The sequence below is a fragment of the Narcine bancroftii genome, chromosome 1 (genome assembly GCF_036971445.1).
Source record: "Narcine bancroftii isolate sNarBan1 chromosome 1, sNarBan1.hap1, whole genome shotgun sequence".
NCBI classification, from domain to species: domain Eukaryota; kingdom Metazoa; phylum Chordata; class Chondrichthyes; order Torpediniformes; family Narcinidae; genus Narcine; species Narcine bancroftii.
This window is the reverse complement of record NC_091469.1, coordinates 452,000,456-452,015,084: the sequence shown is the minus strand read 5'-3', so window position 1 is coordinate 452,015,084 and position 14,629 is coordinate 452,000,456. Positions and strand designations below refer to the sequence as shown.

Below are 14,629 nucleotides of genomic sequence, written 5' to 3'. Positions count from 1 at the left end.
TATTATAAGCAAAATATGCAATTTGATTTCATATTTTCATATCAGCTGTTGACAGAAGGAGGCCAATCAGCCCATTAGGCTTGTGCTAATGCTCAGAACAATCCCATCAAATATCATTTTCCAATTTATTTCTCTTCAATCTCTCTTGCACGACGAGCAACTTCAGCTTGATGCCTCTACCATCCAGCTGCACTGGGGGTGGGGGGGGGGGATTTAAAAAGCATCAAATTAATCAGTCACCAGAGGACATGAGAGACTGCAGAGGCTGGGATCTGGAGCAAAGCACAATCTGCAGAGGAACTCGTCTTGGTGACGGGTCCCCGACCCTTAACATTAACAACTGGTTTTCTCCCACTGCTGCTGCTTGACCTGGTGAGTTCTTGCTGCTGATCGCATTTTGTAACCTATCAACCAGCATGTTCCCAAACTGGAGGACTTGGGGTAGGCTGATGTGGTCACAGAGAGAACATGCAAACTCCACACACACCGCCCAAGATAAGGGTTGAACCCAAACGGCTGGAGCTGTGAGGCATTAGCAGAAACCTGCTGTGCCTCCCACTTACATACAGAAAAGGTTGTTTTCCATTCCAGATTAGAACAGAGGGCATGGGAATAGGCACTACATTGCACTCTCTCGTGCCTCCACCAAACATGTTATCCAAATTGAACTAAAACCCATTTGCCCGCAAGTAATACCTGTCCCTACACTCCATACATATTCATGGGTATACCTAAATCCTCTTAGATGCTAGAGTAATATCTACCTCCAGCACTTCTCCTGTCCCTGGCACCTGCTGCTCTGTGTGCATGAAACATGCTGTGCAAATATCCTTTAAACTTTCCCCCCAATGTTAAAGGCATGTTCTTGAGTATTTGAGAATTTTACCCCGGAAGAAAGTTTTTGACTGCATCCTCTGCTGGATTCTTCTTTTCAATTTGGTACCAGATTTTTGTTCAGGATATTGGAGTGGGATTAATTATGAGTTGTTGTCCTCAGTGGTGGCAGCCCCAGTGCTAAATACAACTGCCTCTGGAACACCAGCTCTGTCTGGTACAGCTGTCCCAGTAACCATCAGCACACCCTGGAGCAGTAATCTCAGTAATATCAGTAATGTCTGATACAGCTGACCCCATAGATCCAGCACTGTTTCTTACAGCTGTCCCAGTAATGTCAGCACAGTCTGATACAGCTGTCCTAGTAAAATCGGCACAGTCTGATACAGCTGTCCTAGTAATGTCAGCACAGTCTGATACAGCTGTCCTAGTAAAATCGGTACAGTCTGATACAGCTGTCTCAGTAATGTCAGCACAGTCTGATATAGCTGTCCTAGTAAATCAGTACAGTCTGATACAGTTGTTCCAGTAACACCAGTTACTGCAGTAATAGCCTGTGCTCTCTGTGCTGTAGTACTATATAGTTCTATGGTTCTATTTCCTAAAATTTGAAGATTCACTGTTTGTATTATTAGAGAGCAGGAGAATAAGTGGATCAACATGATTTCTTGGTCTGTATTAGTCATTCATCATGTCAAATTAGCACTTGTTGTTTTATCCTTTCTCTCTGGAAGTGGAGGACATGCTCAACTTGACCTACTCTGCACTCTGCATTTTTGCAACTCCCATATTCTTTTGTCCAGGTTCTGTTGTTTATGTTCTCACTCACTAACTGCTCCATTTGATGGATCACCCATTTCCTTTCCTCGCCCTATTCCCATGCTGACATATCTGTCAGGGGTCTCATCCACTGCCAGAAGGAGACCACCCGCAAATTGTAGGAATAACATCTGCTATTCCATCTGGGTACCCTCCGACCAGATGCATTGACAATAACTTCTCCGGTTTCCATTAGCCACCCCTCCCCCTTCTAGCCCTCTTTCTCCTTTCCTCTAGTTCTCATTCTCTCTCCCTCTCCTTTTCTACCTGTCTCCTTTCTACCTTCACAGAGCCACCTCCATCCTGAACAATTCTCATCTTTCCTCTCCTAACCTCCTATCCATATCTAATTATCCCATTTTGTCTGCTGATCTGTTTTCCTTCCCCTTTCTTTATCCCCAGCCTTTTAATTAAGCTCCTGCCTATTTATTATTCAGAAGTAAGGCTCAGGCCCGAAATAACTTTACCACCCATTGATGCTACAAGACGACTTATGCTCCTCCAGCATTTGTTTTTACTCCATTCATTCAGTGACCAGATCATTTTGATTCCAGTACATCTGCATAGGTTTAATCCTATCAGAGACATTGATCTCCATCCCTCACCCACCCTACAGATTTTTGAGTTTTTTTTTGGGTCTCCTTTTCAGTTCTGATAAAGGGTCTCTAACTTGAAAATTTGACTGTTTTTATTCCTTTTGATGTGGCCTGCATTCCCAGCATTTTATTTTTGTTATCATATGATAAATGATCAGCTAGTCTAATAGTTTCATTTTTCTTTCAGGGGTGTGGTTAGAGTGGACATTAATCTACAGAATGTGGACGTCGACCAGTGTTCGGCAGAAGGATGGTTTGGAGGAACACACAAGTGTAGGCTAAACAGCACCAAGGTAAAGCTAAGCATGAAATGTGACTTGATTGATTAGCCCTAAGAGCAGGTGTTTTTGCAAATGCAAGAGAAGTTCTAAATGCTTCACGACAATTGAGAAAAGTTTCAGAAGTCATTTACAAAGTTGCTCATCCCTTAGTCCAGTGGTTCTCAACCCTTTTTCTTTCCACTCACATCCTACTTTAAGTAATCCCTATGCCATATGTGCTCTGTGATTAGTAAGGGATTGCTTAAGGTGGTATGTGGGTGGAAAGAAAAAGTTTGAAAACCACTGTTTTAATCATAGCTAATTGGCTCATTTTTTGCATGGTTTCATGACTCCGAAGGAATCGGGCCAATGACAATTTTTCTCAAGTAAAATATTTCAGTAACAATTGGATCCAGAGCAGTGGTTCTCAACCTTCCCTTCCCACTCACATACCACCTTAAGCAATCCTTTACTAATTACAGAGCACCGATGGCAGAGGGATTACTTAAAGTGGTATGAAAGTGGAAAGAAAAACGTTGAGAACCACTGCCTTAGTCAAATATTTACACCAGATATAACCATAAAAACCATAAGGCAGAGGTGCAACATTAGGCCATTGAGCTGATCAAGTTTGCTCCACCATTCAAACCATAGTTGTATTTTTTTCTTTGATACTCTAACCGAACAAGAGCCCTTCAATATACCTAATGACTTGGCCTCCACAGCTGTCTGTGGCAATGGATTCCACAGATGCACCACCCTCCAGGTGATGACATGTATTTACATTGCTATTGTCCTATTAAAATCCTGTTTGATGGTGCTGTCTTATCTTACATGTTCAAGGAACAGCCACTGATGCACAATAATATGATATCTTTCCATCACTCTGTATCCCTTCCTCCAGCTCACTACCCTTTCTCTTCCTTCTTCTAGGAGAGCTATTTTTCTTGGCCTTCTCCCTTCTCATCATCACTTTTGATCTTCGTTCTTGTCTACCATCCCACCTGTATCCACGTATTACCTCCTACCTGTTCCACCCTCTTCCCTTAGCCCCTCCACCCCCACCTTTTCATGCAGGCATTTATCTGTTTTTCGGCCCTTATGAAGAGAGCTCAGGCCCTAAGCATTGACTAATTCTTTGTCTGCTGCATGATCTGCTGAGTTTCTCTTTTGTGGACTGCACATTTCAAGTGCTATTAAGTTGGGCTCATACCAATTATTCTTATGATGTAAAGATCTTAAAGTCTGACAGTAAAGAACTGAATGGTTACTTACATAAAATGTTACCTGCAGATTTTGAAGGCTTCACTAGATGCAGAGGGAAAATGCAGATGGTGACAGAGATAATTGAGTATTTGATGATTTCAAGTGTTATCCAGAATGGAATTGAAGCAGAAACATACAAAATGGAAGATGGCGGCATCTGTTTACTGTGGTCTGACATGCACTGATTAGATGCAACACTTTGAACCGAGATAATCAAGAGTTGTTTGCCAAAATGGATTGTTGCATAATTACAAATTAAACAAAAAAATGCTAATTCTATGAGAAATTGTGATTGAAATTGTTTATGAAATCAAACTATGAGGGGAAAATTATGAAAGACAAATTTCCTGCTGTCACATACCTATTTTCTTTTTATTCTGATTCGATACCTGGGTTTTGAATTTTGTAAAAGCTAAGACTACATTTCCTTCTTTCTGGAATCATTCATAATAATTTAACAATTTTCATTCATTTCAGTGGATGAAAACAACTGATAGGTGTGCACAACTTTTCCTCAGTTAACATTGCAGTGGGAGGGGAACGACTGGAGGGAAAGAATTTACATACGTTTGGAATGGAATGGACAAGTTAAGGACAGTCCGCGTGGCTCTGTAAGGGTTCTGTGTTATAATTTTGATTGAGTATTTGATTGACAAAGGTGGTTGATGAGGGTAGAACAGTAGATGTTGTCCACATGGACTTCAGTGAGGCAGGACCCTCACTGAAGGTTGATCCAAAAGGCACAGGTACATGGGATCCATGGTGAATTGATAGATTGGATTTGGAATTGACCCAAAGAGGGTAGTTATGCAAGGGTGTTATTCTGAGTGGTCATGCAGTGGTGTTCCATTTTAGCTCCTCAGTTGCTCGTAATTTATACAAATGATCTGGATAAAAAAGTAGGTGGGTGAGTTAGTAAGTTTTCAGTTGACACAGATATTGGTTGAGCTGTGGACAGTGAACATGACTATCAAAGAACACAAAAATATCAGTTGCAAATAAGGGTAGACGGAGTTTAATTCAGAAGTGTTATGTTTGGTAGGTCAACTGGATGGGAAACATATCTACTTAATGGCAGGACTCTTAAAAACATGGTTGTGCAGAAGGATGAGGGGGGAAATTCAGGTCTATAGATGCTCATAATGGAACACATCAAATCACATCTTCCAGCAACAGTGGACCCTTCCCATCTTGCCTATCATCCAAACACAAATGATGCTATAGTCTTGACTCTTCACTGGGCCATGACCCACTTAGTGAATGATGCCTCATATGCCAGACTGTTGTTCATTGATTTCAACACAATTATACCTCAGAGGTTGCTGGACTTGACACCATTCTCTGCAACTGGATTCTGGACTTCTTGACCGGAAAACCACAGTCAGTCCGGGTTGGCAGCAAAATCTCGCCTCATGACACGGAACACTGGCACACTTCGGAGCTCAGCGCTCAACCCAGTACTTATTCACACTGCTGACTCATTGATTGCACTGCTAGATTCAATTCTTAAAAAACTCATTATTTACAGATGATACAATAATAGTTGGCCTCATCATCAACTTTGATGAGTCATCTTGGCTTTCAGAAAGGAGGTTGGGGGTGGGAAGGTGTCTTAAAAAGGTGCAAAAACAATAACTCTTTCAATGTGGACAAGACAAAGGAGTTATTTGTTGAATTCAGGAGGATGAAGGTCAACCACTCTCTATTACACATCTTTGGCTTCATTATGAAGAGAGTGAAGGTCACAATGTTCCTTGGTATGTATATAATGGACGATATATCGTGGACTCACAATACCTAAACATATCTTCATTAGTCAGAAAGGAGTGACAGCATTGACACTTCCAAGGAAGCTGAGGAGGGCAAGGCTTTCAGCCCCCATTGCTTCACTTGAAAGGTCTGTTTGGGGCTATGGATCTTAGTGAGCGAGGAGCTGTGGGCGCAAATGTGGAATCTTCGGCAGCCACAGGGAAAGGTGCCAGGGGGAATTAGTGGGGAAGAATGAGTGCACGAGGGAGTCACGGATGAAGCAGTCCCTTTGAAAGGCAGAGAGGGGAGGAGATTGGAAGATGTGTCTTGTAGCAGGATTCTGTAGTAAGTGCCGGCAGATAATGTATTGACTGCGGAGGCTGGTGGGATGGTAGGTGAGAATGAGGGCAATTCTATGTTTGTTAGGTCTGGGGGCAGAGGGGGCCACAGCAGATGGGTGGGAAATGGAGGAGATGCAGGTGGGTCTGAGTTGATGGTGGTGGAAGCAGAGCCACATTTATAGAAGAAGGCAGACATTTTGGAAGATATGGACTGGAAGACTTCATCTTGGGAACAGATGCAGCAGAAACAGAAATTGAGAGAAGGGGGATGGAATCCTTACAGGGGACTGGGTGTGAGGAAGTGTAATGAGGACAGTTGTGGGAGTTAGTGGGTTCATAATATATGTTGGTGGAAAGCTTGTCTCCTGAGATGGAGACAGTGAAATCCAGGAAGGGGAGAGTGTGAGCAGAGATCGACCAGGTGAGTTTGAGATTGGGGTGGAAGTTGAATGCGAAATGGATGAAGTTGACACGCTCATCATGGGTGCTTGAAGTAGCCCCGGTGTAATCATTGATATACCAGAGGAAGAGTTGATGGTTCCTACCTGTGTAGGCTTGCAGCATGGATGGCTTCACAAAGCCCACAAACAGGCAGGCATAGCTGGGACCCATGCAGGTATCCGCGGCTACCCCTTTGCTTTGGAGGAAGTGAGACGGGTTCTAGGAGAAGTTATTTAAAATGAGGCCAAGTTATGCCAGGCGGAGGGGGATGGTGGTTGAGGATGATTGGTCAGGTCTCTGGTCCAGAAAGAAGCAAAATCTTTTAAGACCTTCCATGTGGGGGATGGAGATATAAAGGGATGGGACAATGAGGTTGATGGCCATGGAGGAGAATGTGGTGACCAGAGGTGGTTATGTAGCAGATAGTGTTGGAGACAGTGGCTTGACGTGCCATGGTTGAGTCCTGTGGGAGGGATAGATAGGAGGTGGTGTCTGAGAGCTGCTCTTTGGCCTCAGCAAGGTGGAGGTCAGTGCACTAGACAACAACAGCACCACCCTTATCTGCAGGTTTGATGGTGATGTTGGGATTGTTTTGGAGAGAGTGGAGGGCAGAGCATTTAGAGCAATTAAGATTAACATATGAGATGGAGGAAAAACACAGAGCTGGAGAAACACAGCAGGTCAAGAAGTGTCCTTTATATATCAAAAGTAAAAATACATAACCGCTGTGTCAACCTTGAGCCCTTCATGAGGTAAGGGAAAATGTTGGCAGGTGTCTGAACAAAAGAGTAGGAGGGGAAGGGTGATCGCAAAGCTAGGAAGTGATAGATGGAGTAATGAGGGAGGGGACAGCAGTGATCGAGGGGAAGGGGAAGGGAGGGAAAACAACTGGAAAGGGAAAGGGTAGGGGGAATAGGGAAGAGTAGAGCAGGTTGGCAGGAACTGGAGAAGTCGATGTTAAGGCTATCTGGCTGGAGAGTTCTCAGACAGAAAATCAGGTGTTATTCTTCCAATTTGCAGGTGGTCTTGATGGGATAGTACATAAAGCCATGGACAGACAGGTGACTGTGACACAAAACTGAAATGTTTAGCTACAGGGCGGTCTCTGACTCTGATGCAGCCGGAGCGAAGGTCCTCAGCAAAGTGATCTCCCAATCTGCACCCAGCCTCTTCGATTTAGAGAAGGCCAAATAGGGAGCACCAGATGCAGTACGTCAGTCCTGTGGATACACAAGTGAAGTGTTGTTTCACTTGAAAGGTCTTTTTGGGGCCCTCGACCATGGTAAGGGAGGAGATGTGGGTGCAAGTATGGCACCTCTTGTGGCCACAGGGAGAGGTGCTGGGGATGGGTAATTAGTGGGGAGGGATGAGTGAATGAGGTTTCTATGGAAGACTAGGTGCCTGGAATAGGCTGCCAGGAGTACTGTGTCCAGGTCTGGTCTCCATATTTGAGGAAGGATATACTGGCTTTGAAGACGGTCCAGAGGAGGTTTACTAGGTTGATCCCTGGGATGAAGGGGTTGTGTTATGATGAAATATTAAATCATCTAGGATTGTATTTGCTCGAGTTCAGAAGAATGAGAGGAGATCTTATAGAAACATATAAGATTATGAAGGGTATGGATAGGATAGATGTAGGAAGGTTTTTTGAGCTGGCCGTGAAAACTAAAACAAGAGGACACAGTCTCAAGATTCGGGGGAGTAGATTTAGGACAGAGATGAGGAAAAATAGTTTTTCCCAGAGAGTAGTGAATGTTTGGAATTCTCTAACCAGGGAAGTGGTTGAGGCTGCCTCATTAAACATATTTAAAATTCGGTTAGATAAATTTTTACATGATAGAAGAATTAGGGGATATGGGGAGAAGGCAGGTAGGTGGAGTTAGGTCATAAATTAGATCAGCCATGATCGTATTGAATGGCTGAGCAGGCTCGATGGGCCATTTTTACTTCCTATGTTCCTATGTTCCTAAGAGAGGAAGCAGATATACTAGATAGTATCTAATAATATTTAATAGATGACAAGAGTGAAGGTAGGGCCACTTAGGATAAAAGAAGCAACATGTGCCTGGTGGCAGAAGAGATAGAGAAGGACCTAAATGAATACTTTGCTTCTGTCTTCACTGGAGAGACAGATCTTTATAAATGTGAGGTCAGTACAGGAAAAGCTTGTGTGTTGGGATGTGTTGAGGTTAAGAAAGTGAAAGTGCTACATCTTCATAACATTAGGATTGCTAAGCATGGGGCCGGTCGACATATTCCCCAGGTTACCATGGGAAGCAAGGGTAGAGATTGTTGGGAATTTAGCAATGATCTTTGCCTCCTTCTTGACCACACAGAAGATACTAGAGGATTGGATTGTCTGCAAATGTAGTTACCTCATTTAAATCAGTTAATAGAGAGAATCCTGGGAATGATAGATCAGTGAGCCTTACATCAGTGATGGATAAAATATTGGAGAGGATTCTTAGGAACAGGATTTACAAGCATTTGGAGAAGTATAGTCTTCTCAGGAATTGTCAGCATGGCTTTGTGAGGGGAAGGTCATGCCTCACGAGCCTCATGAATTTTTTTTGAGCAAGTAACAAAAACAATTAATAAAGGTAGGGCAGTAGATGTGGCGTATATAGATTTTATTAAGGCATTTGATAAGGTTCCCCCATGGTGGACAGATTCAGAAAGTCGTGAGGCAAGGGATCCATGGAACCTTGGCTGTGTAGATTCAAACTGGCTTGCCTGCAGAAAGCAGAGGGAATTAGTAGGTTCTTCTTGGAAGTCAATGGCTAGTTGCAAGTCTCTGGGGATCTGTTCTGGGACACCTGTAATTTTGAAAAAAATAACCTGGATGAAGAAGTAGAGAGATGGGTCAGTTTGCAGATGACATGAAGGTTGGAGGTGTTGTGGATAATATTGAAGATTGTCATGGGTTACAACAGGATATAGAGAGGATGTAATGTTGGGTGGAAAAGTGGCAGATGGATTTCAGTGGAGATAAGTGTGGAGTTATGCATTTTGGAAGGTCAAACTTCAACTTGCTGATGCCAAACAGCAGCTCTCAGACACCACCTCCTATCTATCCCTCCCACAGGACTCAACCATGGCACATCAAGCCACTGTCTCCAACACTATCTGCCACATGGTTATTGGCAGTATTTTTAACAGTATGGAAGAACAAAGGGTCTTTGGTGTCCAAATCCATTCATCTCTCAAGGTTGCCCCGCAGGTTGATAGGGTACTTATGAAGGGTTATGGTATGCTGGCCTTCATTAATCGGGGATTGAGTTCAAGAAACATGAGTGATGTTGCAGCGTAAAGCCCTGTAAAAGATATTGGACAGAGCCCAGGACATACCAGGCAAAATGCTCCCCACTGTTGAGAACATCTACAGGGAACACTGCTGTCAGAGAGCAGCAGAAATCATCAAGGATCTACATCACCTAGAAAACACTCTGCTCTCGCTGCTACCATCAGGAAAGAGAAACAGGCATCACAAGACTCGCACCACCAGGTTTAGGAGCAACAGCTACCCCCCCCCCCCACCCACCACCATCAGACTCCTCAACCACAAACTCAATCAGGGACTAATTTACAGACTCTTAATTTTGCAGTTTTTTTCCCCCCTCTGCATTGCACAGTTTGTTGACATTTCTTTATTTGTTTACATGTGTACATTGAGTACAGTTTTTTTTTGCACTACCAATCAGTGATAATTCTGCGTTGCCCTCAGGAAAAAGAATCTCAGGGCTGTTTGTGATGCCATGTATGTATTCTGACAATAAATCTCAATTTGAGATATGAATGCACTGCCAGGGATGGGTACAATAGGGGCATCTGAAAGATTCTTCAACAGGCACATGGATGCAAGAAAACAAAAGGTTATAGATGTGAGGGAGGGTCTGTTTAGTTTGTTGAGTAGGTTCATACAGGTTCACACAATATTGTGGGCTGAAGGGCCTGTACTGTGCTATAATGGTCTCTGTTCTAGTTGTATTTAAGAGGCTTCCAGATGAATTGCAGGGAATTAAGAGGTGGGTATCATGAACAAGCAGCAAAATTTTAGTGCAACTTGGGCATCATGTTTGAAGCAGACATGGGGATGTAGTATTCTATGATTGTTTATCACCATAATAAAAAAAAATACAGGAAGAAAATGCCCTACTGTCAAGAAAATTGTTTTATTTCATGGTGAAAACTGAACATAATTATATTTAATACATAAAAAAACACATACAGGAATTCAGCAGCCTTGGCAAGAAGAAACAGTTTTAATATTTTGGAGATGATAACTGTCGACCTCTCCATAGACCTTGATGTTTATCTTATATCCATAAGATAAGGCAACATCAATATTTATCACACATCTTTAATTGCCTCTGAGTTAAGATTGTAGGTAAATGGCAGGCACATTGGTGGGTATGAAAACACATGTAGGCCAAACTGAATAAGAATGACATGCTTCCTTCTTTTAAAGATGTCAGTGAACCTGACAATTGAATAATTTAAAAACCTTTACAGAGTAGCTTTATTGCTAAGTTCCATAGTTTAAAAATTACTTGATATTTAATTCTCTAGTTGGCATGTTTGGTTTCAAATTTATTTCTGGATCAACAGAGTATAACTACTGGTCCAATATGTTATTCACAGCACCACTGTATCCTGCATGACCTGCTGAGTATTTTTGTTATAATTTCACATCTTCAGCATCTGAAATTTTTTGCTTTAGGATGCACAACAGATGATAATTTAGCATGAAATCTGCAGCAACATTCCAAAGCATCACAATTTAAACTTAAGGGAGGCTCTTTAAATGATCAACAAAAGGTTAGTTAACAGCATACTGGAAAACTGCATGGCTGCATTTGGTGATCGTTTGTTTCAAATTTTCCTTGAAATGAGGACAATGTAATACATCTCAGATCTGGTTAACTATTGTGAAGACATGGGAGAAGATCTAGCAAAAGGACATTGTAAAAGGATTTTCGCCTTTCAAAGTAATGTAGGGCACATTTGCTAATATTGATTTAAAACTAATTGTAAGATTTAGCTGCTAAAGACAACGAAGAGTGGAAGAGCAGGGCTTTCAGAATGAATTGATTTCCTGCAATCAAGATTCCCTCATGTTATGATTAATACCCAAAAAATATAAATTCCTTCAGATGAAATTGAATACTTTTAATATTGAGCTGAGGGAGGTAAATGGCTTGATGTTAAATCTTTCCTGATATTATCATAAAGAACACTCCCAAAGAGTAACATAAAAAAGAATAACTTTCACCACAAGAAAGCTTCACACCAACAAAAAGATGTCAATCGTGCATTTTGCTTCAACGACGTAGCTTGACAAATTTACTGGAATTCTTTGAGGATATAATGAGCATGGTAGATAGAGGGAAGCAGATGGACACTGTTTGCCTGGATTTCCAGAAGGCATTTGATAAGGTGCTGCATAAAAGACTCAAACAGAGGATAAGATCGCATAGAGTTGGGGGTTGTTGTGTTGGGAAAAATATCAGGTTCAGTGGATTAACAGAGAGACAAGTTTGGACACAAATGTTATAATCACAGGTAACTTTAATGAACACATGGGAGACAAACAGGGGAACATTAAATGGTACAATCCTCAATCACTATTTCCGAAGATAGTTCAGAAGATCTGCCAATCAGGCTCAACCAAAACCCTGATTGTGCTTGACTGAAGGTGCAAAAATCAGAATCAGAATTTATTATCATAAACATGCCACAAAATTTGTTTGTGGCAGCATTACATATGCAAATATTGATGTTCAGTCAAGCACAATCAGGGTGCCCAAGATGATACGGCCGAGTTCCCGACTCTCTCTGCCATTTTCCTGTTATATGCAAAGTTGTGTTACGAGCCTAAAGTTTGCTTTAGTAACAAAAATATCTGATTTTATGAATAAACTGCGTCAAGCACATCACAAATAGAAACTGAAAAGTTCATTTTTATATATTTTTTGTGAAACATTAATATTACAAATGCTTCGAGAACTATTGATTTATTTTAAAATTAAAACTAGGATTTGTTTCAGCATTCCCCTGGGAATCTATTTGTTGTACATTAACCCAAAGAACAGATCTTGTGCTAGTTTGAACAGAGGTGATTCCAGGAAGGAGAGGATTTATGTACGAGGAATGCTTGATGGCTCTGGACCTGTACTCACCTGGTTTAGAAGGATGAGGGAGGATCTCATTGAAAACTACTGAAAGAGCTGGGTTGAGTGGATGTGGAGAAGACGTTTCCAGTGGTAGGGAAATTGAGAGCCACAGGGCACTGCCTCAGAATTTTTAAAAAAATGTCTCCTTTGAGCAGAGCAGAAATTTCAATAGCCAGAGGGAGGTGGATCTGTGTAATTTGTCACCATAGATGTCAGTGGAGACAAAAATAATTGGCTCCATTTAAAGCAGAGGTTCTTGGTTAGTAAAGGTGTCAAGAGTTATGGAAAGAAGGCTGGACTATGAGTTTGAGAGAAAAAATATAGTAGCCATGATTCGAATGATGGATCAGATTCTATTTGAATTATATATAATTAGGCTGAAACTCCAATTCTGCTCCTATGGCATATGGTCTATTGCATAAGATTCTGTGGCATTTTGAACACAAGAAACATGACCATTGGGCAAACTGACTGGGCTGTTTCTGTGCCTGAGTGACTAACTATATCAAGGCAGTATTTCCGTCAATCGTATGTGGAATGAAATTTAATTTTGAGTAAGGGCCAAAGCAATCATCAGATGTCTAATATCATTTTATGTTACATACAATTTCCAAATGATCTCACCAACCAGGGATTGTAGTGTGGGGACCTTCAGGAAAGGTGATCACTTGTGCTCTTTGGCTTTATTGGCTGGAGGGCTGAGGAAAAATGAGAATTATCTAAAGTCTTCAAACTTATTTAGGTTTTGTATTATGGTTGCAAAACTATCAGGTTATCAAAACTCAATATTGGTAAAGTTGCAATCACTCTGTGGGCTATTAATGGTTTGTAATATATTTCTGCAAGAATTTGCTCTGTAATGAAGCCTATTGGTTAGGTGAGTTTTGTAATGCGCGTCAAAAGAACCAAAGACTTGTTGATCCAAACCAAGGCTTTTATTAACTAAAAGACTGGAGCATATCACAAGTAGGTCGACCAGTCCAGAATGACCTGGTCTGGCTAGGAGCAATCCTTTAAGACCTGCCAGTAGGTGTGGCTACACTCTCAGCCATTCACAGTCATCCTACACTACCATCTGTACATATACACATTGGTGATAGAATCTATACTATCACAAGTTTACAATTGTGAATAGGTGCACTATTTTGAATAAGTAAGCCTAAATCATTTGTGTTTTTTTCCAGGTACATGTACTAGTCAATACCATGTAAAAATCAACTCCCTTATTTTTGGGCAAAAAAATTAAATATTTTTCATATTTTGCGTATGAAAGTTGACCCTCCCAACCCTATTTTTGGCTCTGGCTGTTTGCCCACAGGATCTCCCAACACCCCTACCGCATACTCTCACCTAGGCCTTGGCCACTCACCTATCCAAGCTCCCAACAACTTGACCACGGACTCTCACCTATCCTGGCCATCCGCCCATCAGAGCTTTTGATGCCTCGTCTGCACACTCTCATCAAGGCCCCAGTGACTGCCCATCTGATCTTCTGATGCCTTGACTGCAGACTTTCACGTAGGCCCCGGCCGCCCACCCATCCAAGCTCCCAATGCCTTGACCGCGGACCCTCGCCTAGCCCCAGCCATCTGCCCTTCAGAGCTTCTGATGCCTCGACCGTGGACTCTTACATAGACCCTGGTTGCCCACCCATCCAAGCTTCTGACACTCAACCGTACACTCTCGCCTAGGCCCCGGCTTCCGCCCATCCGAGCTTCAGCTCCTCAACTGCAGACTCTAATCTAGACCTTGACTGTCCGTCATTTGAGTTCCCAACACCCTGAACGCAGACTTACCACCCTTTATTGATCATCTGAGCTTCTAACACCTCAAATGATGCAGGTACTTAAAGGCAGTCAAAAGTAGTATGCATGTAATAGTTGACCCCCTAAATTTTACCCTAAAAATTGGTCCACAAAATTTGACTATTACACATGTATATACAGTAATAAATATTATTAAACTTAAAGATATTGATCATTTTTCAGAAAACATTTCATCATTAACACCATTTTGACAAGAGCGATGCAAAATTTGATTGATACTTTGGCAGACATTTTATTATGTCAACTGACATTATCTTGCACAGTAGAAGTCCAAAAATCCAGATGCCAGAAATCTTGGCCACCTGGGAATCTGGACTTTTCAAA

The 14,629-nt window shown here is 41.9% G+C and overlaps 1 protein-coding gene across 2 annotated transcripts in view; it reads left to right on the top strand.

Annotated features, from left to right (window-relative positions):
- Positions 1-14,629, top strand: part of gpr158a (G protein-coupled receptor 158a) — a 694,119-nt gene that overhangs the window by 152,360 nt on the left and 527,130 nt on the right. The window contains exon 2 of one of the 2 annotated variants that reach the window (XR_011350185.1): positions 2,437-2,526. Coding sequence is in view for 1 of the 2 variants with exons in the window: in XM_069914575.1 (XP_069770676.1) it covers positions 2,437-2,542 (106 nt within the window). In the remaining variant the exon portion in view is untranslated. Of the gene's footprint in view, positions 1-2,436; positions 2,543-14,629 lie in introns of those variants that run through there. The other variant, XM_069914575.1, reaches the window with a different exon arrangement.